This window comes from Argiope bruennichi, chromosome 4 (genome assembly GCF_947563725.1).
Source record: "Argiope bruennichi chromosome 4, qqArgBrue1.1, whole genome shotgun sequence".
Classification (NCBI taxonomy): Eukaryota; Metazoa; Arthropoda; class Arachnida; order Araneae; family Araneidae; genus Argiope; species Argiope bruennichi.
This window is the reverse complement of record NC_079154.1, coordinates 82,875,546-82,902,960: the sequence shown is the minus strand read 5'-3', so window position 1 is coordinate 82,902,960 and position 27,415 is coordinate 82,875,546. Positions and strand designations below refer to the sequence as shown.

Below are 27,415 nucleotides of genomic sequence, written 5' to 3'. Positions count from 1 at the left end.
AATATTTTAATATACCACAACTAGAAAAAAAATGGCCCTTTAAAGGGTTAATCATTTCAATGACATATTCGGTTTCTGCATTTTCAATTTCTTTTACAATATCAATCACTGCCGTGGATAATGAACCATCTAAGGAAAAAATAGCATTTATTTTAAATAAGTTTTATAATAAGGTAATTTATAAAATATCCTACATAAAACTGCGGATACACCTCAAATTCAGCTTCTCAAATGCATATCCAAACATACACATCTAAACACTTTAGCAGTCATAAAATCCAAGTTGTCAAGCTATTCAAAAGATGATATATTTGTACAAGTTATAATTTATCTGTGAATTTAAACAGAGGAAAAACAAACAGACCTTTCAATCTAGATTATGTTCCTTTCTTTTGCAGCTGGTGAATCCTAAACCTTATTTCGAAACTTGCAGAATGGATTACTGCGGTTGTGAATCAGAAGCATCTTGCCATTGTAGTTCTCTAGCAGAATATTTCCGTGAGTGTGTTCGACTCGGAGGATCTTTACCTGGTGGTTGGAGAAATAACGATCTCTGTCGTAAGTTGCAACTTTATTTTTCATCCACATTACTAGAAAAAATCGTAAATTTAATAAATATTGGAAGTAAATTCGTTTTGATTAAAAATTTTAATTCGAAATTCGGGATAAATGACTTGACAACGGAAAACTTTAAATTATCACTTTTGAAGGGATTAAAAATAAAGATTCTACTAGTACGTTTAGTTTTAATATATTTTCATATGCCTATGTTTTGTTTTAATATATTCCAAATAATTCCACAAAATTTAAATCTTTGAAAAAAATATATGTATTACCTTTAGAACAAAAGTATGTTCGATTGAAATTCTAACAATAATTTATCTCACATTTTAGACAATATTCAACATTTTAAATAATACTTTTCTGCTGAAATCAGAGGGATTGGTTTCCACAAAAGTTTCTCGCATAATCTCTTTTAAAGGTGTTATCAAATTTCCTCTGCATAAAATTAAAGTCCAAGCACATGGGTAAGACGCGAATGCCTTGCATGATATAGTGACGAAATATAGATCTTTGGTGTGAATCTGGCGGTTTTACTGAATCCAGCTAACGATCTTTGGCAATTTTTTTGGCATTCAATTGCTTTCATGTAGTTAACACACAAATGTTTGAAAATCGAATACGTATTTTAGATGCCTTTTAACAACTGACTGGAGCCAAAATTTGGCACAGAACTACTGTTGAAGTGGCAGGATCGCATACTGAATTTCATTTATTTAAATCATGATGGTTTTTACTTATTTTACATTCATTCTAAAGTACATATAGACAGAACAGATGTATACAGGTGATAAAGCTATGTATCAAAAGTTATTCTTTGGGTTGTTTAGTTTGACAGTCATCGTGTTTACTTGTGTTCGAAAAACCGGACAGACGACTTCCTCTGAATGGATTTCGTTCAAAATTAGATAGAAATCTATAAATTTGGCGTAAAGATCAACTAATAAATTTCATCCGTATATCTGAAAGCGTTGTTGAGCTACCTTATTCTCAGACACGCAGACAAGCACAGCTCCAAAAATGTATATTTCGGACATAGGGACGTCTGAGATATGAAGATTCGTTGAAATCTCAAGTTCGGATTTTTTGACGAATACAATACTTCATATACAAAATTCGGTATTATATGAATTCCTGGCATGAAAAAGCCCAGAGCCATTTGCTTTATTATACAAAGAAGCATTTAATAATGTCATAATACGATAAAAGTATGTATTGATAAGAATTAAAGTACGCTGAAACTAAGCAAGAGAATAACTAACATTCCATGGCTGTAAATGTAATTAAAATCTTATTATTACTTCCAGCTTTGTCTTGTCCGTTTGGAATGGTCTACAAAGATTGCGGCAGTTCCTGTCCACAGACCTGCCGAGGTACTGTCTATGACTGCGAGGACGACCGCTGCGTCGATGGTTGTCACTGTCCGGAAGGGACAGTTCTTCACGACATGCAGTGCATTGAAAAAGCCAGTTGTCCTTGCCTTCATAATGAGAAGGAATATCATAACGGTGAAAGAATCATCCAGGATTGCAATGCATGGTAATAAAAGTACATTTGGTCCTTTTGGTCTTTTTCGCATTATTGAAGAAGAAAGAGGTTCATATCTGTAGTTCAAAGCATCATCATGTGATAATGTTTTATATTCAATTCGTCTGCCCTTATTTAATATTTAAAATGTACTCTTAATAGTATATAAATGGTATATTGTGCATAAATAATGTATTTAATATCGTCGGAATGCTAGTAAATATAAATTCTATAGCTAAAACAATGAAAGATATTGCAATAAAAAATACTTTTAAAAATATGTTGAAATTGCGGAAAAAATGGTATGATAAATTAGTATAGCTGAAAAATTAATGACTTGAAATTTTATAACGTTTAAAAAAATGGTTCAACTGTTCGCTCAAATTTATTATTGAAAAGCATTAAAGTATCGATAAATTTTTTATTGAAAAATTTTATCTAAATTTTTGAAAACTCTTTGTTATTGAGTATCTGCTACCCAAGAAATAACTAAATGCCGTGTTTAGCTACTTTAAGCACAAATGTCTGATTTTCATAGCGTTTTGAAAGGTTTGTCTTGATGTATTCCAATTTGCAGGTAGTATATTAAAAAAAAATTTTTTAAAGTTGACTTTTCTTTATAAGCAAAAGGATTACCCTAATGACCTCTAATGATCATCTTGCATCTTCTACAAATCTTATCATTTAAAAAAATACTTAGAATTTTATAACACGCCATTCCCAGACTACCACCGTCACAATTTTATAATCGAGACGAAAAGTTGTCGAATTTTACATGATTTCGGTTAAGTTGGTAGAAACTTTTAAATGCAAATTTATTATTTGCATTTATAAGTCTCTATCAAATTTACACTGATTGAGAACTCTAGTCGGTGTAAGTTGTATCGTTGTATTGAGTTCATAATATATATCCTGATATACAACGAACTCAAATCTCTATCAACTTACACCGATGAAATTTAGTCCAGAATTCTAATGAAATAAAAATTTCAATTTACGAATTGTCTGACGTATGTTCGTTATTTTACTTTCCAATCTACATCAGAATTATTCTGTTAACAAGATGATGACTATTCTTTCTCTGAAAACAAATTCTCTTTTTATTTGTTTTGGAAGTTTATTGAACATTTTCAATAATCTTAATTTTTCAATACATATCATGATTGTCTTTTCTTCTACCAGTAAACAAATTTTGATAAAAATTCTTGCTGTATCTTTCTGAATATGCTTTTTAAAATTGTTATTTTCTTGATGTTATAGTGAATGTAACGCTGGAAAATGGCGGTGTACAGAAGAACAGTGTGGAGCCAGGTGTTCATCCACAGGTGATCCTCACTACATAACTTTCGACGGGTACAGCTACGAATACTTAGGAAGTTGTCCGTATTACCTGGTATTCAACGAAAACTTCAACGTGGTGCAAGAATATGGACCTTGCTCGTCTCAGGCAGGGCCCGAACAAGCTACCGATTCAATGTTCTGCACTCAGTCCGTCACAATTGAATATGGAGGAGGGTCCCTGGTGCTGCAACCTGGCTTCATAGTAAGGAAATATGCTTTGGGAAAATGAAAATTGTTTTCCATTCTGTGATATTATTTCGATAAAGCTTATCTAAATATTTATTATCATTTGCCAATGAAATGTTATTTATTGTTGGTGTCTGCAGAAATGTTTAGAAGGGGTAAACAGTCTATAATAAATTCAAGCCACAATTCACAAAAGCACTCGTCTATCAAACGGATGCTGGAAGGATATTGAAGAAACACGCTCTTAATTTTATCCAATCTTTAATTATCTATCTATTTAATTTAAATTAATAATAATAAAACAATTGATATAAATAGAAACCTTTCAGAAATATATCTCCAAATTTAATACTTTTATCGTTTACTTTCTCGAAATTAGCTATCTCTAATCATTGAGTTAATAAGATATTTTTTTATACTTTGTAATAAAAATTTTAAAAAATTAAGTTTTTCATTGCTTTTATTTTATCTAAATATGTAAATTTGTTTATTTAAGAAATAGTTTTAGTAAGGAAAAACATTAGCATTGTTCATGAGAGGCTTTCTTTTTCGGCGTTCCGTTGAAATTTTCAAATGAAATGCAATTTGTCAATTATAATTCGATGTTTTAGAGACCACTTCTTTTAAATTTCATGGAGTAAAGAATTTTCTAAAATTTTGAACGACTTCGAATTTTATAAATTTTGACAAGATGAGGAGTAACTTCATAAAATCCAAATATACATTCAGAAAAATTCATAAAAAATTAGTTCCAGTTAATTTTTTAATATTAAAATTTCTCTGGAATTTATATTAGCGTAAATTATGCTAAATTATTTTATTATTTATGCAAAATTATTTTATTATTGTATTTTTCTGTAATATATCCCAAATAATTTTTTTATAGATATCTAGCTCTAAGTGCACTTGAATATAGTCAAACTTCAAGTTTTAAGTATTATAACAAATGCTTTAAAGCTAAATGCATAAAGTTCAGTGATCGAGAAACTGTTATTTAATGGGCGGAAATTTAAATTATAAAAAAGAATTCATTGTCAGTATTTGGCATCCTGTATATAGCAAGTCGAATTCCATTATGTGAAGCTGCAGCGCAGCTACTCAAGCCTCTATCGCCAAACTATTCTAATCATTGAAAGGAGCCACCATAAATCTGTTTCTTTCTTTCCTACCATCACTTTATTTTCATTGGCCAGTACCCTCTTGTCACATGACTGGTCTGTGACATTGAGTCTAAATATATTGTCCTTCTCTTTTATAATTGGCCGCAGCAATTAATGAATTAAAATTGTTAATAAACTCAATATATATTTTATATATCAATATATTTACATACAATAGTCTTTTACATACTATGTTAATGGCCGATGATAAAATTTATATTATATAGTAAATAAGAGTATTTTAGTAGATAAGAGATTAATTAATATATTTATGATTTACTATTGCAAATAACTAAATAGGTTTAATTTTTATTTGTAATGATAGTGAAATATCGTATAAAATGTACGTAGACTTTGAAAAAAATCAGTTTGTTCTTTTCGTATATACAGTTATACGTGGTGAAACCATATGACGCTACTCAATACATAATTTAGTTTAATTTTTTTAATAAATGGATAATTAAACTGTTATATATTTGGAATGTTGAAATTATTTCTAGACTTTTCATCTATCAATTTGCATTTTTTTTAACTAAGTGGCATTGATTTTTAAAATTCTCTAAAAGGAATTATCACAAAATATCAATCTTGATATGCTTTCAAAAACCGCTAATTTTCTTTTCGAAATGCAATTTAGATAGAATTATATATTTTACATTTGATGTAATTCTTAAACATATTGAATACGATATTCTTTATTTTTCCTCTTTAGGTTACTTTCAACTCCAGACCTGTAGATCTACCCTTCTCAGAAATGGGTATATATGCAGCTATGGCAACAGATATATTCTTAAAAGTAAGTTAAATAAAGAAAATCCTTTTTTCTGTTTGTTTTTATTATTATTGCTTTTTGTAATACTGGATGTTATTTAATTTCTACATAACTTCACTAATCCTTATTTCTATACATTTATTGTTTTAAGTTAGCAATTTTAGCATTTAAAAAAAAAATTAACCATCTTTATTCTGTTTGCCGTACAAATTTTGCAATGGATTAAAAGTTTTCATTATCGACATATGACACCCTGCTAAGTCGTAGGGAACTCAGAAGGAAGGTAGTTTAAAATCGATTGCAAAATTTCACACAAGATTAAAAAGAAGAAACTAGTTATTTAAATAGAAAATTTAATGTATTGTTTTTTTAAACGCAATGACAAGTATAAAATAGTTTCTCGCAACGCCATACTGATTCTTAACTCTAAATAGATTGTTCAAAAAAAATTGTGACTATGACCTTGAGAAATCATTTTATACTTTTTAATTAATTCTAAAAACGTAGTATATAATTAAAAATAATTATTTAAATAATTAATTTTAGATTAACTTCCTAGTGTTGGGATATGTATGGAACATCTTTCAATTATTTATCTTAATTCTTCTACGTTGTTATCAATTGATTAAAATTAATCTTATTACTCGCATCATATTACACCTTTTAAAACGAATTTCGCTTCGTGTAAAAATATTTTCAAGCGTTGCATGCAAACAAAAATGGAAAACAGCATGATATTGTAGAGTTAACTTATTTTTGTACTTGTTTATTTTTATAACATCGGTAAAAAAGCGGAAAAAAAAAAAAAAAAACCGTCACCAATTATTTTTTAAAAAATCTTAGTATCTTGTGTATAATGGAGGTTGGAGATCTTGGCATAATTTAAAAATCGTCAAGTAAACTTCGAAGCCGTAAGAATAAACACTTGCCCTTATTTTAATAGAAATGGTGCTTTTCTGCATTTCCTGAAAGAGAAATACAGAAAAATGTTCTGCTATTTACTCTGAATGTTTGCTCTATAATCATATAACAATCAATAAATACTTATTTTGAATTTATTTAAGATTTTATATTCTGAAAAAAGCATCTCTTACTTCATATTCTCCTCCACAAAAAAAGAAAGAAAAAGTTATAAGTTCCAAAATCGAACTCTTAACCGTTATATGATATATTTCACATTTATATATACTTTTTATTACTACCGTGATAAATACGCCATTTCTTTTTGACGAAGAAATATTGACTAATATTCTACATCTCGTAAACATCTAATAAAAAAGACATAATTCTTTGTTAGCGGGAAAAAAAAATATCCTCTACTCAAATTTCCGAATGACATCACTTCCAGTCTGTAACATCTAATGCTTGAAAAATAACACCTGCGTCGAAAAATGTAGATCAGTTAATATTGAAAGATGAAAATGCGGTAATAGGAGATGATGACATAATCCCAGATGAAATGAGGTAATAGGAAAGTGATTTGCGTAAGTATTGCTAAAATGGTTCAAAATTGAAGAAGAAAGAACCTGAAAAGCTTACTTTATTTTTATTACCTCCTGAATAATACTTACTGTACGGATTCAAGATCGAACCAGCAAGAATTTTGTTTTAATTATATTAACGTCGTCTTGTGAGGCAAAACAAGAAAAATCTTGGAATGGACCTCACCATTTTGAACTGTTGTCAAATGACGAAAATGACAACTGGACTTCATTTCTATCTTCAAATCAAGTTATCTAGAAAAGGAAATACTGGGTGGTCATAAAGTTTTTCCTTAATTGCAAAAAATTATTACAAAAGAACCGTTGAACGTATTACTGTAAAATTTTTACTATCGAATAATAACGTTCTTGCATTTTTTCTATTCCAACAGATAGAGCATTAATTAATGCAGAAATGTTGATTTTATATTTGATTCCTTTCAAAAGGGTTTTAACGAAAGGTAAAAGTTGAACGAGTTACTTGATTCCATGAATTCAAATCGGCCTTACTGTTCAATGTCAGTTTCGAGGTTACATAAAGGACGAATTGTTTGCAACGCCAGTTGAAGATATTGCGATATTCACACAGATGCCGTGCATTGTGTAATAGCCGAAAGGTTAGGCAATACTTGACGAAATTTGGAATACCGATTTTTCTACCGAAACAAACATTATTTTATGTCAGGACATTGAAATTTACTGACATAAATGGTTTTATTAAAAGAAATTGTAAATGTTTTTACAATATACCGTCACAATCATATGCCAAATTATAATAATTATTTTCACTGTTTTTTCCTAAGCAGAGAAGGATTTTGCGACCATCTTGTATAATACAATACTTTGGTAGAAAATGTCAAAATACGTGTTGGAGAAATCATTCATGAAAATATCAAAAAAATTTGCTTGAAAGATTAACATTTTCGCTATTCCGAAATTTCCGTAATTTTGTCTAAGAATGCTTGGATGGAAATTTCTTGTAAATTTCACAAAATGTCTAATTAACATTATTTTGATTGATAAAAAGGTCACTTTAGGAAATCAGATCATCATAGACATATTTAACTTAAGAGAGAATTTAAGAAGAATGAAATGTATGAAAACTGCCTGCTAAAAGTCTTGTCGAAATGTTCGTTTTAAACATATGTAGAGCAAAAAAATTAGAAAATTTTTGAAAGATTTCATCTTTGATATTAGATCTTTTTTTTTTTGTATCACTTGAATAAAAACATAAACCTTAATTACTGAAAAAGATATTAAAAAGATACTTCATTTAACTCTAAATTACGACATTAAGCATAAATTTGCTATAAGGCTGTGGTTATGAATGGACAAATTAATGGAGGCATTCAAGAAACTAATTACATTCCTAGTTGAACAATATATTTTTGCTCTTGTTATGCATGCATCATTCAGGTATCTAATACTTCTACGAATTAATATATTCATCATTTAAATTTCTCTAAAATTATAAAAATTATTTTATTTGACCTTTTTGAGGTGCTTATTTCTTTTATAGTGTTCGTCAATTCTACTTCCCAAATTCCGCTGAATGATATTTAAATAGGTAAAGGTAAAAAATCTGCTGGGAGAATAATGAGTTCAATAAACTTGTTTTAAGAAGGCTCAGTAAGAGACGTTGGAAATCAAATACCAATGTAAAAAACACGGTTAACAAAATATACGTGATTCGAAAGGTTCTGTTTCAGTTAAACAAGAAACTCAATTTGAGTTGTTTAGGAAGTTAGTATTAAATAACAAGTTTTTTCTTTTGTTTTGAAAAAAACAAAACGTATGTTGTGAGAAAATTAATAAAATTTGTTAAAAAGGGAAAAAAAACATTATAAAAGAAATAATATCAATTTTTGAAGCCAACCCATTATATCAATCGCATTTTAATTCATATTCGTAATTTATCGCCTTCAGAGATTATCTAGTTTTCAGGGAATATTGTTATGTTTATTATGTCTACTTTCAATTAAGTTTCTCATGCAGAATGCGATGTATTTGTTTCTCAGTATATTTTAACTCATCCCCATAATATTTTAATTCAAAATCTTATTATTTTACTTATTTACGATTGTTCGTTTTTCTTCTTTTTTCCTTATTTTTTACCATTGATAACTGGTAGAAGGATAAGAAACAAATTTGATATGGATTTGATCATTACGGAGAAAATGGTTCGTTAATTCTTCAACGGGAACTGTTACTTCTAACAGTTATGCGGGAGGTTTCCTTTCTTTCTTTTCTTTTCTTTCTTTCTTTTTTTTTAATCTCATCATAGTATTGTATGATGGATTTTTTTTTTTTCGAATTTTAGTAAATTCACATACAGAGTAGAGGAAAAGAAATAATGTAAAGCCAAACTAAGTGGAATTCCATTTAAGTAAAAATGAAAAAAATAATATGTACAAACAGTTAAAAAACAAGTAATTAAACATTTGAAATATATGGGTAAAGATGGATTTCAAAAAAAAGCAGAAAGGACGAGGATGTGGAGTTTCCCCAATTAAAATAAGTAAAACAACTTTACTTTACTTACGTTAGCTTTAAAATAATTGTAAACATATGGAGTTAAAATGCGGATATTGAGATAAAATGTGGTGAATTGACATGCCGCGGTTGCATTGGGTGCACATTGGTGCCTCTCCGATTAGCAGATGACGAATATGAATATCTAATGTTTTCAATACGTAGTCTAGTTAATAGTGTATACATTTTTTTCTGTTTGTTTGAAAAGGCCAAAGTTTCAAGTGAAGTTGAATAGATCGTAGTTGGCTTCCGATTTCAATGCCATTTAGAATGAAAGACAAGTTTTGTATGCTTTTTCAAGACAGTCAAAAGTATTAATCTTCTTAATGGAATCAATAAATGTTTTTAGCTCAGCCTCTCAATTATTTTAGTCACAGAACTAGCAAATAAAGCAGTTTATATCGGTAACTACGTTTTAATGAATATTTATATAATAATGATGGCGTATTATTTGTGGCATAGCATTTTTTTTTCTTATTGCCTGGGCACCCAAAACATGAGTTGAATATCTTCTCTAAAAAATTCCTTGTTTAGGATCTGTATTAATTAAAAGATTTATTTTTGGGTTTGAATTCCATTTAACAGCAGATGCACAAGACTTACAAAAGAATCCTTTTTATACAAAGATTAATCATATCATCCAAATGGAAAACGATAACGAAAATCTGTTATACAAAACTTGTCAAATTGTGTTTTGTTGCTAATTCTGCTGATACAGATATCTCATGACGTGTGAGTTATTGATACCAGAAGATGAAGGACTGTTTCTTATAGCAAAACGATTAAAAACACCCAGTTATTTAGGAAATTACTTACTGACATAATCTGATATAATTTTAAAAAGCTTAATGAAATTACCGATTTCAATACAAGTAACTTTTTTTACCATTTTAGGTAAGACTAGACAATGGATTGTCAGTATTGTGGGATGGAAAGAATAGAATCTACATTGATGCGCCGTCATCTCTTTATGACCAAACGATGGGTCTTTGCGGCACCTTCAACAATAATCAAAACGATGATTTTATGACTCCAGAAAAAGACATAGAAGCAGACGTCGCAACTTTTGTTTCAAGATGGCAAGCTTCGGATAAATGCTACAGGAGGGCACGACGATCAATGAGAAGAACTCCATGTGAAATGCAGCCACAAAAACTTGCGGATGCAGATCAGCTGTGCTACACCTTGAAGTCTGCCATGTTTTCAAGTTAGTAAAATTAGTCTTCACAAAATCATATTGCAATTTTGTGAAAATATCGGAGATTTATCTTTTGTTCCTAATTTAAAATTATTACTAAAATATTCATTTAAATTCATGCCAATGAAACTCATAAAATGAATTTAATATTTATGTTCAAATTAATTGTTCCCCATTGAACTACTCGGACAATTTTCAACTGAATTACGAGAAATAAAGCACAATAGATCAAATCGTTAGTGGTTTCAAAAATAATGCTTTGACTTTTAAATTCTAATATGTCCCTAAATATATCACTTCTGAAATTATTCAAATTGTATTCGATTATGCTCTGAGTTGCACAATATTGTGTGTTCCTACTGTAAATTTTTAATCGTGTTCTAATTTACGTTAATCCTCACAAGATCCAGCCCTTACAACCTTTTTCTGGGAAGATCTTTTAATAAATCAGATCGTCTTCTTATGGTTCCAAATAAAATTCCATGCCGAACTGCCTGGACATCGAAATTGATCACTGCAATCGAATTATACATCGTTGGACCTGGTGGTTTGTTTTACACATTTATATATGGGAGATCTGTTCTTTACCATTTGATCAGTACAATCGAATGACAGTCACATCACATCCGTGATCACTACAGACGGCGCCCTTTATGCTTCAAAAGTATAATGAGTTTCATGAAAAATACAGACAGCATTTTGTTTTATCACTTGTGTTAAACAGCGTAATCGTTACGGTAACTCGGCATAAGTGATAAACAATTTTGTTTCTCATTTAGATGTCGTCTTGCTATACCTAGAACCATCTTCCGCAAACTCTATAAAAATATTTTTAATCTACTAATGAAATGGGATTTTGCTTTAAATATTTTCCAAATTATTCAGTTGTGAAATTATTTAATTTTAGTTTACTCTGCAATAATACATATTTAAAATAGTAAAAATTATCGATTTTTTTTAAATAACAAAAAATGAAGTTGTCACTGTTTAAAAAGGAAATCACGATTTGTTTATTTTGATGATGAACAGTTATGCAATAAAGAACCATTTGGGAGAAGAGCTATGTAGTCATTATGAAGGATAGTTTATTTACTGCATGTCTTTAAAATTTAATCATTGCATTTTAAATATTTTACTATGCAATAGCTATCCCAAATTGAGCCATAAACTATATACATATTTAAATATATTTAATTGAAAATGAATAAAGGGTAGTTGGTCCTCGATTGCTTTGTTATATCAAATTACATTTCAAGAAGTTATTTATATATATCTGAATATTATGAATCGTTATTTTATTTTTGTATTATGATGATTTGATACAGCTAACATATTTAATCTCAGAATTACAGAAAATTAATATATCTTTCAATAACATTTTTTTTTCTTTGAAAATAAAGATTGCCACGGCGAAATTGATCCTTATGCCTTCTACAAGAGCTGCGTCAATGACCTTTGTATGTGCGGAGAGAATCTCGAAGAATGCTTGTGCCCGATCCTGGCCGACTACAGTTTAGCTTGTGCGAGGAAAGGCATTGTTATGGATTGGATAGACAGAGTACCAATCTGCCGTAAGTTGAATTACGACAGTTAATTTGTTTTAAACAAATAAGGTCATTATGGTTACAAACTCCTGAAGGTGAAAGAAAGGGATAACTAATGATGTGTATCATCTCTCCCAGCTAAAATTTTCGGAATGTGATTTTAATGCCTTTTATTGCGATTAATTAATTAAATTATTATGAGCAAGATATTGATTTTTTTTATATCTGAAACAAATATTAAAAAAATCACTAATTTGCGAACAAATGGAGATAAACAGATAGAAAGAGTGAAAGTGAAACCTTATACATTTTTTACATGACACAAAAAATTATGTTGTTGTTTCTTATGGCACTTGCCATGGACAAGCCCGCTTTTACGAAGACAGCGATTTAAGCCGGTGTGGGGGGGGGGGGCGTCTCTTGTTTTTATAGTAGCGCCAACTAGGGCCAAGAGAACGACTTTGCTACTTACGCATCATTCATTCGCTTGTACAACCCCTTTTTACAGGAGGGCACATTCACACATCTCACAGATAGAACAACGGAAGAACAACCATGCCCAAACCGGGACTCGAACCCAGGACGCCCAGATCACGGCGAAAACGCGCTACCCCTATGCCAGGACGCCGGTACAAAAAATTATTGATAGTATTATTTACAATTTAAGTCACTTAATTTTTCAGCAGTTGTCCAAACATATCCTTTCATAAGATAGAACATTAATCCGGAATAACAAGCAATCATTTTTCAATGCATCTTCCATCAGTCAGTAATTCAGTTATCAGAAGATACTACATCTTTCACAGTATTAAGAACCTTTCCTGATGGTATAAAAGAAAAGGATGACAGAATTACTTCTCACTACTGAAAAAAGTATCATTCTTCGTTAACAGTTATGTTTCGATATGAGAGACAGCGGATTCAATATTTAAAAGTCTTCACTTGATTCATGAACTCTTTACATACAACGCAATGCTCTCCACTCTCCAACTGTAGAACCATCTTGAGGTTTAAATTGTTAACTATACTACTATTAAATTATGGCTTCACTGCAAATAATAATAATAATAATAATAACAATAAATACCAGTTTTGATTTTGTGCAAATGGCACTTCTATGTTTTTCTTCATTCCTTAATTGTTAATTTTAAAGTTGCTTCAGACTTTGGAGTCCCTCTGTGTTTGAACAGGATTTAGTTTTAATCATTACTAATGGATATTCTATGCAATAAAGCTATTTTTAGAACGAAAATTACTTAATTTTATAGATTACAAAAATTGCACATTTGGTATAACAGTTACCGGCAAAATGGTAGTTTATTACTTTCTACATAATGTCATTTTCATTTCAACTGACAATGAAGAAAAATACTAAGAATTTCTGTCATTTGAAGTTAAAAATAATTGTCATTAAAATTCATTCATTCATATATTTTTAATCCATACATTTTGCGTTTTTTTTCTAATTGTTTAAATAATCTATAAAGATAATGCTTGAAAAAAATTTGGCTTTATAATTCGTCAATTTCTTTCATTTTTCTTGATTATTTTCTTCAATTATACGTCCGTAGCTTTTGTTCTCAGTAATTTATGATATTCATTTCACCTAAAAAAATTACTCCTGCACAGTATATTCAATTTAAAAAGAATATGAATGAATTCCCGCGTTTTTAAAAAAATCGAAACACGTTCAATGTGGATTCTACTATTTATTGTGAAGTTTTATTGTTCAATTTTTGAATTCACAATGCTATATATATACTTACAAAAATATTTTTGTTCTAATTGAATTATTTATTGAAATTATTGCTTATTTGTTGATTACATATTATTTATTAAAACTAATAAATATTTAAAATAAACCTTTATTACTCTCTTTAATCTAAAAATTAATACTTTTTCTTGATGTTTTAATTTTTGGATCTTGCTTATTTACTGAAATTTTTGTTATGGTTCCATTTGCTTCAAATGAGCCAAGTTTTATACAAGTCTAGAATTTGAGATAAAAAAAAACTTAAAAATCAAATTTCTTTTTTGTTTCTGTAAACTCAAACTTAAAATAATCATTTTTTCCCATCTATATTGTTTTATGTTTACATAAAGATCGAGTTTTAAACACTTGTTTTTTTAAAACCGTTATTTCTAAATTTTTAATTGCAGAGCCCCAATGTACTGGTGGTCAGATTTATAAAGAGTGCGGGGATCCTTGCACTAGTACGTGTGCTGCCGTTGCATCTGAACTCGAGTGCGATTCGCAATGTGTGCAAGGCTGCATTTGTCCCGACGGCACGGCTCTCAACAGTGAAGGAATCTGCGTTGCTGTTGACCAGTGTCCATGTTTATTCGAAGGCAAAGAATTTCCCTCCTTAGACATCACGGTGAAAGGCACAGACATATGGTAAGAGCCATTGTGAGGAATAAATTAATTGAGAAAAGGATAAAGTAAAACTCCATTTAGATAATTGATCCTTCGTTTTGCAGCATTTGCATGCGTATCTAGCATCAAAAATGGTAAGAGTACCATATCCGTCGTTCTGGTTCATTGACAGGTTCGAAAGTTTTACGTGCGGAACTTTCTACTAAAATATTAATTTTTTGAATAATTATGGAGAGTTCCGATTAAATAAAATTGAAGCAATCAAAAGTAAATGCGAAATAACCCTAAAAAATTGGATCGAGTTTTCGATTTTCAATGCAGATTTGTACTTGCAAAGAAATCTTCCTTTAGAGTAAATGAATCAATCAATATTGGGAAAAAAGCAATTGTATTACAGTTATATACATTGAGCAATTTTTTTTTGACTTGTTAGTATGTTTGAATGAAATAATTACAATTGACAGATTGTTAAATACTGCAAAATTGCAAAATATGCAATATTTGACCACATTAACCATATTTATGCAAGGTTGTCCATATTAATAATAATTAGTAACAATGTCCACATTAACCATAATTTCTCAATGCAATTGTGCATTGAGGAAACATTGTTATTTCTATTTACAGTATTTTGCGAACAATATACAATGGTATAAAGAGACGTGTGTGTGTGTAAATCATAAAAAGAAAAACAAAAACAAAAAAAGAGAAATTGGAAAAGAATATCACGGAATATTGCTTATTAGAAGAGCGTCTTCTGTTTAAATTCAAAATAGTGTATGTTTTTCCTCCTGCATTGCGACAAACGAATCTATGTTAAACTATAGGCTATTATAGGCCCCCCTCCAAAGAATGTACGGAAATTTATACACAAAACTATATACAAAAATTGACATAATTGAGAGAAAAACATTAAGAAAGAAAGTAAAGAATTTCTGCTGTACATGCACTTGGAGACAAGAAAAAAAAAAAAAAAAAACAGTTAAGGCAACTAATGAATTCAAAATTCAGTTTGATATGCAGCTATCGCAGCGATGTCTACAGTATTGTTTGCCGTCTTTGTACAATATTATTTGAAACCAGCGAGATTGATCCTCCCAAAATTTTCTCGCATTATCTCTAATAAAGAAATTATCCCAGAATGCTTTTCATGCTATTGGCATACAATAGTTACGAAATATTAACTTTTGCGTGAATTTAGCATTTTTACTAGATCTACCGTGTCATTCTTTGATTTTTTTTTTTTTTTTTTTTTTTTTTTTTTGGCGACAAAACCTTGGCTTGCAGGGAAAAGCACCCGAAAATCGAATTTGTGTTTTAGACACATTTTTATCAACCGATTGAAATAAAATTTTGTCATAAAATTACACTTGTTGTCACAAAATCGCATACCAAATTGGTTACATTTAAATCATTGCATCTTTGAGTTATCGCGTTTACATATTTCTGAAAGTACAGACTGACAGACGGTCAATCCCCTGTTGGATTTGGCTCGAAATTTGATAGGTGTCGGCACTGTAGATGTTATCCATGTACCTAGTTTTTTCCATCTAGCTCTCTTCGTTTTATAGTATTTGTATTAATACATATTTTAACAACCTGCCTCTGAAAGTATTTAGCTCAAAATTTGATAGAAATTTACAAATTCTGTGTAAATACCGTTACCAAATTTCATCTGTCTAGCTCAAAACGTTTTTAAGTTATCTTTATCACAGACAAACAAACAGGCAGACGGGCGCATATTTTTTTAAAAAGTTTTTTGAACTCAGGAGATCTAAAAAGCGGAGAAGCAAAATCTCGTACTCGAATTCTTTGACGGTTGAAATATTTTCTCTATACTACGTATCCGTTAAAGCCAAAAAACTGGCTATAGTTAAAATCTAACTTTGCGATAATTTAGAGCGTGAGTGGAAATGATATGGAGCCAATAGAACTCCATCACCATTTTTATACCCCCAGAAGTGCTCACATTCTTATTCTATGACTTCTTATGTATGAATTCGTGATGGGCCTTTTCAGGGTTAATGATCGCTCATAGTACAACGGCGGCCTTATAAACTTACTTTTCCGAGATTTCAGTGATTATGGTTCATTCCATAGGGAATAAGCGCATCAAGCTTTCATATATGCTTTCAAGCATTAATTACATGAATTTATTTTTGTCTGAAGAAGCCATCTCTCTTTTTTTATTGAAATCATTTACAATAATTTTTCTTTCAGCAAATGCCTGAATGCTAAGTGGGAATGCAGACCGGGGAGTGAGGAGGAACTAAAAGCTTTGAATCCTGAGAAGCAAGTAAATCCTCGAGCTAACCATGCTTTAAAATGTTTGGAGGAGTATAACGAAGAATATACTGACTGCGCAGAACCATGCCCACGAACTTGTCAAAACTTCCACCTACCATCCAAATGTCCAGCTGAGCAGTGCTTTCCTGGATGCAAGTAAGGAATTATGCATTCATCTTATGTCTTAAAACGAATAATTCTCAACGATATGCATTGATCATTTAGCTTAAAATGTGACATCAACAGTTCGGTTCCAACATTGTTCGGTTTAACCCATTAAAGGGCCATTTTTTTTCTAGTCATATTATGTTAAAATATTTTTAGGCTTGAAATTAAAATAAGAAAAGGGATTCATTTAGTTTATTAGATAAATTTAATTTGATTAATTCATTAATTTGGTTAATTAATAATTAAGTAACAAATCAAGACACATCATTTTGTCTGAGATAAAGAACTGAAGCATCTAAGTTTCTGACTTACTAAAAAAATGTGTCAGAACTTATGCCAACCTACATAATTTCATACAAAGATTGATAAATTTGGTGGGAAGCATACTTACCACGGCCCTAGAAAGGGTTAAAATGCGTTGTCAAAAAATCATGGGTAGTTAAGACACAAACGAGCTATATTCGAAAAACACAAACGAGCCGTTTGTTAAAAGTTAATGATTGCCGAAAATCATAATTTAAAAAATTGAAGTACACACACGTGAAGTAATACTGTACACACGTACCCACACGTACATTTTTCTAGTTCTTTTCTCCAAGTCTTTCTTGATCAAGTAAATCCTCATTTTAGGATGATTTATTTCTTATATTCTTTTTAAAAATTTTTTAATTCTTTCATGGTTCCTCTGACTGAAAGGACAATAAATATTCAAAATTATTATTCATCTGCTTTAAAAAAAAATTTCTTTCCAATAAAAAAAACTAAAGTGAAAAAAATCTTGAAAAAAGTAATGAATAATTTTAGAAAAGATTTCGGTAGACAAAAATAATTAATACATTCATATAAACGATCAGAATCTCTGGGTTTTTTGGTTTTTTTTTTTTTTTTTTTTTTTTCATGTTTGTGACAAATATTGAAAATTGAATAACTAATATCACCAAATGACCATAATATAGATTCTATTTGCAAATAAATAAATAAAATAAAATAAATAGATTTTTCGGATTCAGAAAACAGTCAATTCCTTTTTAACAACTGACCCACTTGAGCAAAAACGATTCGCTTATTTTTTGCCGTTTTTAACAACTGAACGTACTTTTTTTCATTCCTTAATGACTATAAGACTTACAATCTCCACAATTTACATTAGCAAAGACTGAATATAGAAATTGTAGCATTTTATTTACAATGCCATTATAATTGAGAAAAGTATCTATTTAGTGGCATTCCTTTATGATAATGACAACAATGTTATAAAATGACATGGGTAATAGGTTAGGTTCAGTAACTTTAAAGAACTAACTAGATTATTATTTTATGCTGCCAATTTTTTTATAGAAACGCCCTAAAGGAATTTAATAAGGGACTTAATTATTCAAAATATTATTCCTTTTATGTTATGATTTCTTTTTATTTGTAGATGCAAAGAAGGCTTCATATTCGACGCGGAACTACAGAAATGTGTAGAAATGAGTCAATGTGGGTGCATCCATGGAAATCGGAGATACAAAGAAGGAGAAACAATAAAGCAGTCATGCAATTTATGGTAAGTGCGTTTCATAATCTCATGTCTAATTTGTTTGAAAATTAAATATAAAGCCATTTTGATATTATTTTCAATTTGTTGAAGGTGAGGAAGTTTCACTTAGTAGAATATCGCAAAAAATCTTCGAAAAAACTATAAAAAAAACTTACATCGTCTTAATATTTATACAATGCTATTAGTTTGGCTTGTTTAGCTTATGTAAGCATGTAATTTTAACTTCTTTTCATTCAATTTCCATTGCGCTAAATATTTAACCTTTTGCACTCGAATGGTCACTCTCACTCACTCACCATTCAAGACGGTGCATCATTTTCACGTTTTATTTATTTATTTTTTAATTTCGATTGTTAAAAATACCTACAAAATGGTAAAAAGACATAGATTAATTTTTCGGGGAAATTCATCTTAAAGCAATTATACATATATATATTTATTTTTTGGAGCAATAAACAAACTCTTGTATTAAGTGAATAATTATGTGTCGAATTACTTTTCCGAGCGCAAAGGGTTAAAATCTATTCACTTTTATATTCTAGATAACACATTATTTTAATATTTTTAGAAAATAATCACTTCATAAATTCATTTAATTATATTTTGATGCATATTCTTTATATTACTTGACAGTGAATTACAGCATATCCCTAGTAGCACACATCTACTGTACAATGTTGTAAGATATTAAACGATATTCTCAGTATTGTATAATATTGTTGAATAATTGATGCTGTAATATAATGTCTCACAATACTGTATAATATTGTTACAAATCTGTAATTTTGCTACCCGGCACGAATAGTGTCATCATGGGAAAACCCGTTAAAACCGTTGTAAGATCTGTCCTGTGCGTTCTGAGCTTGGCGATCATTTGGCGGCTTGGCGATGAATTTGGCGACTTTGGCGACAAAATGGATCATACTGGAAAATTTGAGAAGTTTCACGATCCATCCAGTAGAAACCGAGATACACCCAGAGACTTCCTGATTGGTCTGAAGATTCTATTCCCGCCTCCCGGAACTATAAAAGACGGGCACTCTGAAGCTGCGAGGAAGTGGTGTGTGAGAGTAGTCGGAGTCGCCGACAAGTACAAATTTGGGGAATTAGATGATGAGACAGCAAGCAAACTGCTGAACTAGTGATTAAATGCGCTGCGTTATTACGATTGATTGACGGTATTTGTAGAAGAAAATTTTGTACAATATTGTGATAGAAGATGTGCTACTGGGGATATGTATAATATATTGTAATAAGGATTAATGAATTAAAGTATAAATAACCAAAATAAATATAATAATTAAAATAAAACAAAGCACACAAATGGAATTTATTTCAAGTAGCACGCATTTAGCAAAATAGGTTGAACGTATTAGAAAAATATGTCGAAAACCAACTAAAAGATTTTGAAAATTGGCTGAAACTGCTTCTTATTTTCCCACAGCTCTTGTCGCCGCGGGCAGTGGCAATGCACAGAACAAGTCTGTCCAGGAATTTGCACAGCTTGGGGAGAATCCCACTTCAAAACTTATGATGGTAAAATCTTCGACTTCCACGGCGAATGCGAGTACATCTTGAGCAAAGGAAAGATGTCTGATGCCTCCTACACCCTCATTGTTCAGAATGTACCTTGCGGTACGAGTGGTATCACCTGCAGCAAGTCTTTCACCTTAGATCTGGGGGCATTGAAACAGTCGAGAGGAGACACTAATGAGGTTGTTGGTAAGTATGGAGTAGGGTTCATAGAAAAGGACATCTAGTTAATTTAATTCTAGAATATTTCTGAATAATAATATTTTATCAAAAACAAGATTTATATACTCATCAAAAGATTGTGTTCCCAAAAAAATATCGTCATTTGAGGGTCGGTAAACTTTATTGTGATGTATTAATGAAGTGAAAGGTTAATAATGATGCAAAAATGAAGGGTAGTGAAAACAAGGGGATTGTAAATTCATAGCAAACTCCCCCACCCCGAGACTTCTATATGTAGTGTTCGTACTAAGATATGTTCTGTACTTTATAATATAATTAGAGGCCGCGGTGGCCTGGTGGTAAGGTCTTGGCTTCGGAACCGGAGGGTTTAAGGTTCGAGACCTGATTCCACCGAAGAAACTTCGTGTAAGTGGGTCTAGTGCACGTTAAACCGTCCGGGCCAAACGTCCTCCCGCTGGTGTAGTGTGGAGTGGAGAGGTGGGTACCAGCTCAGGTGTCGTCCACGTCGTCTGACCGAGGTTCAAAATTACGAGGTCTGTCCCAAAAATAGTCCTAGTGTTGCTTTAAAACGGGACGTTAATATAACTAAACCAAACCTTATAATAGGTGGCTTTAAACGCCTTCCTTTCCATTGACTGGTTTCAAAATTTGATGTCAATCTACAGTTTGGGCTACAAGACCGCATTCTCATAGGTTTATTTATTTAATTCGTTGCATTTTTGAGTTCAGTTTATCTATCGCGAATATAGAGTTCAACGATTGGTCCCTATCCTGACAGATTTTTCAAAATTGAATGCACATCGACAATTCTGATGAAAAATCTGCATACCAAGTTCCATCCATATAGTTACTTGCATTTTTAAATTAGTGTTCATATGATTACTGGCAGACAAATAGACAGACTTTCCTTTGATGGATTTCGCAGAAAATTTTTCAAAATCTATAAATTTGATGTTGAGATAGCATGGCAAATTCCATTGTCCTAAAATTATTTGTTTCATCATCTTCGAAAAAGCCATCTTTTTCAAAAATATGTTTTTTCGAACTTTGCATGGCGTGAAACGTGGAGATTCGTCTAAATGTCGAGCTCGAATTCTTTGGCGATTAATTTTCTTTTCTCTTTGCATATTTCGTAGATGAGAAACTAAAAACAGAGTATTGACGTTATGTTGAAATTATTGAAAACATTATTCCGATTAGTAATTTTCCCATAATTCTTTTATTTTACTACCAAGAGAATGAGAAATCACAATGTTTATTTGAATTCATTTACTTAAAATATCTGCGTTAATACAGCACTAAATAAATTTAAATTCATAATATTAATAACAAATAAAAATGTAAAAGAATTCCTATTATCTAATCTATGTTACGGTAAATGTAGATAATCTGGTGAACATTCATGATCACCACTAAATTTACTGGTGATTAAGAATAATCATCGACAATTCCATATAATCACCAATTTATTACATTTAGATTTATTACATATACACATTTTTCGTTTCAGCCGATGAAGAGAAACTGACCCTGACAAAGAACGACCCACTCCCGAAGATGTCTCTCAAATCTCGGTTCGTGGTTCTGGAATCGGGTCTCTTCGTTCTCGTCTACACTGATATCGGAATCACTCTGCGTTGGGATAGAGGGACACGAATTTACGTCACCTTGGATCCAAAATGGAGAAACAGGGTTTGTAAATTGATCTTTATGAATGCATAATGTGTTTGCAGTTATGTTGACTTTTTAAGGAAGAAAGAAAGCATTGGATTCTGCTCATATGCAGAATGAAATTTTTGATCTTCTACTTTGATATCCCCTTAAGGGCCACTGTAACTTAATGGTAAGGCCTAGCCCTTGGGGTGGTCTTTGGGATTGCAATCCAATCCAATGAAAAATTCGTTGTTGTATGCAGATATCGCGCAAGCTCGTGTGATATCTGACGTCATGGGTTAAGACGTGCTTGAACCAATGAAGTTTGGGGAGGGGATGCTAGTTCAAATGACGACCTCATCGTCTGACCCAGGTACAAATGCCGTCCCAAAGTAGTTTTGTCAATAATATTTTCAAAATATTTCCAAAATAGTTTTGTCAAAAATATTTCCAAAACCGTTCCAAAATAGTTCTAATGTTATTTTAAAACGGAATGCTAATATCACTAAAACTAAATATGGATCCATATAAACCATTTCGTAACAGGTGGTAAAGTAAGAATTCGAAAATTTAGTGTCATTATTTTAATAAATTTCGTGAGACGAAACAGAAATAAATATTAGGTTTTTTAATTTATTATTTTTCCATTTGTAATTTTGATGGCAAAGATTTGTGTTATTCTGTTAAATGTATGTTCAAACTCCTTACCGGCGTCCTGGTATAGGGGTAGCGCGTCCGTGTTCCGTGACTAATTTATTCATGTTTCACGCGAACAAATATTTGATGAATGAATGAAACGATTTGAATATCATTGTACCAATGATATACTAAACAAAGTTAAAAATTATGCCAAAAATTAATTAAAAAGTTGACAAAATTCATAAAAAGTACTCGACAAATTAAATAATACAATTAAATAAAAGAAATTTGATTTTTGAAACAATGTCAAAATAATTGTTATTCAATAATATTTTTGGAAGATATCACGGATAAACACCAAAATCTCATTGATTTTTGACTAATTAAAAAAATTAAACTATTGTACATTTCCATCTTCTAAGACATATTTGACCCAATTTGTCAATTAAAAGTCAAACGGTCTTTGTACAACACCATCGCAAGCACTCACTTTCCCTTTTATTAGTAACCGAATTAGCTGCCAGATGAAAAATGACTTATGTATTTATGTAGTATTATGTAATATATATTAAACAGTTATTTTACATCCTCGGTAGACGACCCTCCTTGGCCACCATGTACATTCATCAAGGGAATAGATTTGAAATTACACCCAAGCCTTTTGTATATTTTAATTTAAAAAATTAAAATGCTATGTTTGCTTCGAAATGTTTGTTGACTTCAAATTAAAGACTGTAAAATTTGCAGAAAATCAACAAATTAAACATACATATTTTTCATCATATATATTTCAATTCATGAATTAAAACAAGTTTTTGCCTATTATTCAAAAATTTAAATTCATAATATTGCGCACAAAATTTCATTGGATGAATGGAAAACAATAAAATCAAATTTAGTTAAGATTTATCGATTGTTTCAAGTCATTACAAACCATTGATTCCATAGATTGTTGCTAGTTATTACAAACCATTGATTCCATAGATTGTTGCTAGTTATTACAAACCATTGATTCCATAGATTGTTGCTAATTATTACAAACCATTGATTCCATAGATTGTTGCTAGTTATTACAAACCATTTGATATTTTTATAGGTAAATGGTCTTTGTGGCAATTTCAATGATGACCAAGCAGATGACTTCTTGACGCCATTCGGCGGCATTCCGGAAGCAAGAGCATCCACTTTTGCAGACAGCTGGAAAATCCACGAATTCTGCCCTGGACCTGTAGCGATAGAAGACACTTGCGCCATCCATCCCGAAAGAAAAGGCTGGGCACAACAGAAGTGTGGAATTCTGAAAAGTGATGTCTTTGAGCCATGCCGCACTGCCGTCGCAATGGAACCTTTCTACGAAAGGTAAGATACATGGATAAGTTTTTATAGTGAAAGAATTCCTAAGTTACATGACGAGTTTCACTTTTACAATTCTCTCTAAATAATTCCCTTGAATTTCTAATAATAATTATTCACTTATTATTAATAATTTCTCTCTAAATGATTCTGAAAGATGAATAATTTTTTTTATTCATTTGTTGATAAATCGATTTCTTACCATATAAAAAAACTTTCAATAAATATTTTTAATGGCACTGTAAATTATATCGTAATAGTATTCAATTCTTTTACATCTTTAATATGAAGAGGCGTAGATATTCGTGTTTTACAAAAATAATAATATTAATTATCTTTCCATGTCAATCCGTCCTAATTTATCTTATAAAATTCATTTAACCAACTTTGTCTCTTCTCAATTAGTTTGGGAAGTGGGTCTGATTTGTCCCAATTCAGGGTAAAATTCTTGAAGGATTTAATTTGAGCTATCATATCTATAGATTTTTTTAAAATCATAATTTTATCTATTTAAAATTATTTAAATATACTTCTTTTTTCATTTAAAACAAACTGTACCTAACATTTTTTCTTTTCTGATTTTTATATAGAGTAAAATTGCTCGGTTTTAGAACTTTTTTTTGTCTTTATAAATCTGTTATGTATATACTCGTGAGTTATGCTTCTATTGCGTATTGATCTGACTTCAAAAAAATTAATTAATCTTTGTGAATAAAACTTTGATAATAAGAACAAAATATAATTTAAATAAACATAAATTAGAAAGAAATTGATCATTGGAATTCATAAATATTGTTACGACAATTCAAATAAAAATGGATAATTAAATTAGTGGAAAATAATTTTTTTTAATTCTCTTCTAATCGTGCATCACGCGCGGCGTTAAGTTCACAGCATGCGTACAAAACGCTGTTGCCACAAAAAACATACAAATTATATAATTTATTATCAAGCTCAAAATATAAACAAATCCAAACGATAAATAATATGCCCGGAAAATTTTTTGTTTAGAGATATGCATATTTAAAATTAGAGCGCGCTTTAACTATTTTACGTCTTATTGTTTTTCAATTTTTATCGGAACTTTTACAGCTCGGTATAGAGATGAAAGCAAACTAAATAGGGAAGATTATTTAAAAGCAACTCTGCACGTGTTTCTATGGTAACAATAGAAAATTCATAATCTTATTTTCTTGGAACTTTTTTCTGTCGTTTTATTGAGCGTTGCTTCTGAATAATTGAGAGGTATTTTAAATAGCTTTAAATAGATTTTTGAGCTGCCATACACATTAAATTAAACTTAAGGATACCTAGATTTTAATTCTTAAAAATGGAGAACGTTTTTTGATACTTATTTTAACTTAGTTGAATAGGAAAGTGGATTTAACAAGAGAAGATAGCAAAGAATGAATATAGAATTCGGTAAATGCCCATTTGAAAAGGCACGCTACAAGCAAGCAGAACAAGATAAGCCAATGACAGATGAAGAATTATCACTATTTTCCGAAACGGGCGAAGAAGACGAGGACGTGCAGTTTGGAAGATTGTATTATGGTACCCATGGATCAGATGTTAGGCATATGCCCTTTATAAGGTCATCGCATACTGCTCCAATGGATGCTGTCGTATCAAAAATTATCCTGGATTGGAAACTTCCAGAGCCAAAAATCGTGTTATTCGTTATAGCAGGTTCAACGGATTCAGTATCTGAGAGTATTAAAAAATTGAGTATCCTACTCATCAAAGGATTAATCAATGCTCTAGAGACAACAGAAATGTGGCTTTGCACAGATGGTTTCTACAGGGGTTTTGGACGAGAGTTAGGCCTAGCTTTCTTAAATGAGCGTTCCCGACGAAAAATTTTGATGAGTAGCAGTCACAAAGTGAGTGTGTACAACTTTCCAGAGACGGCTTTGATTGGATTGTGCAGGCAAGACATTTTAAATTTATCTGAAAAACTTGGAGATAAAGAACTTTCAAATGAAGAAGACGTAAGAGAGAAAATTCGAAAAAAAGACATTAATCGAAATTTTGATTATTTTTTATTAGTGAAAGATACTTCTGAGAAAAAAAGAGGTCTGCAACAGTTTCTACTTAATTTCGCCAGCTATCTAATTGACAATGCAAAAAATAAAAGTAAGATTTCAAATGATTTATTGTCTGGTGAATCCAAAAAAAGAATTCAAGCTCCAGTGTTGTCAATTCTTTTTCGCGGAGATGTAAATCAAATTGATTTGATTCTTGGATACTTAAAGGATGAGATACCTGTAGTTGTTATGGAAGGAAGTGGTGGATTGTCTGATCTCCTGGCTTTTGCTTATCATCAAGTTACGCGTCGTCCGGAAGGTGTAAATATAGCTGAATACACTGAAGCGGTTTTAAAGCCACAACTTTCTGAAAAAATAAGTCAGTTGTATCCTGATATTTCACATTTTAAAATGTCTGAAAAAACTCTTTGTCAAAAAGTGTTTGATTGTATTAGATTTTCTAGACAGGAAGATATGGAATTCTTGTCAGTATTGACTCTCTACGATTTAGAAAAGAAAACCCATTTTCCGGCTCATTTATTGGAAGCTTTATTTAAAGCAAGAACTTCCAAAAGAATGGCTGAAAGCGAAAACATGAAAAGAGATCTTTTCCTGGCAATGGATTGGAACTGTCCCACTGAAGCAACGACTCAAGTATTAGCTAGAGATTCATCTGGGGAATTCCAAGTGAGCGCTGATACTTTTTTCAGAGCACTTGTAAAACCTCAAAGAGAAGAGTTTATAGGTATTTTTCTGAAGAAAGGGTTCATTGTTCATAAGTTCTTGAACAGTTTAACTCTTTTGCAGCTGTTTCAAGATTCCCTGCAAAAAGAGTTCTTCAAAACTATCATATGGGAAAATGTGCTTGGATTTGGAGCAAGAGTTGAAATGTCACGGCATTTCGTGGACTTCAGATTGACATTGCTTTTAGAAGAACTAACAAGCATACCATCACTGATAAATACGTATGAGTTGGATTGGAATTGCAGAGGACTATATGACAATCGTTCACCATCAGAAGTGGAGCGAAAATCACTTCAGGTTCTTGTTTTGTGGGGTATTCTGTCATACCGTGTAGAATTAGTAAAAGTTATTTGGAGATACTCAGAACATCCAATTCACATTGCTATTATCTGCTGTGTTATTCTTCATAAATTGGAAAAATATGTCACGGACCTCAATTTGAAAAATGAAATGATAAAACAATCTAAGGAGCTCAGTTTGATTGCTACTAATCTTATGACTAAATGTTACGATAAGGACCCTAACAGAGCTCTTGATTTACTTTGTGAAAAAGATAGAGTCTGGTCCTATAAACCCTTGATAGAAATTGCTGCTTTTGCCAAAAATCGTG

At 30.9% G+C, this 27,415-nt stretch overlaps 1 protein-coding gene and 1 long non-coding RNA gene across 2 annotated transcripts in view; one reads left to right on the top strand and one right to left on the bottom strand.

Annotated features, from left to right (window-relative positions):
- LOC129967168 (hemocytin-like) overlaps positions 1-27,415 on the top strand; it is a 141,093-nt gene that overhangs the window by 16,247 nt on the left and 97,431 nt on the right. Inside the window, exons 12-23 of the mRNA XM_056081865.1 lie at positions 399-558; positions 1,869-2,100; positions 3,349-3,631; positions 5,488-5,571; positions 10,455-10,767; positions 12,159-12,329; positions 14,463-14,700; positions 16,900-17,121; positions 18,554-18,679; positions 20,118-20,395; positions 21,900-22,081; positions 23,778-24,040. Of these exons, the coding sequence (XP_055937840.1) occupies positions 399-558; positions 1,869-2,100; positions 3,349-3,631; positions 5,488-5,571; positions 10,455-10,767; positions 12,159-12,329; positions 14,463-14,700; positions 16,900-17,121; positions 18,554-18,679; positions 20,118-20,395; positions 21,900-22,081; positions 23,778-24,040 (2,552 nt within the window). The remainder of the gene's footprint in view (positions 1-398; positions 559-1,868; positions 2,101-3,348; positions 3,632-5,487; positions 5,572-10,454; positions 10,768-12,158; positions 12,330-14,462; positions 14,701-16,899; positions 17,122-18,553; positions 18,680-20,117; positions 20,396-21,899; positions 22,082-23,777; positions 24,041-27,415) is intronic.
- LOC129967169 (uncharacterized) overlaps positions 23,899-27,415 on the bottom strand; it is a 100,736-nt gene continuing 97,219 nt past the window's right edge. Inside the window, exon 4 of the long non-coding RNA XR_008784355.1 lies at positions 23,899-24,031. This is a non-coding gene — a long non-coding RNA (uncharacterized LOC129967169). The remainder of the gene's footprint in view (positions 24,032-27,415) is intronic.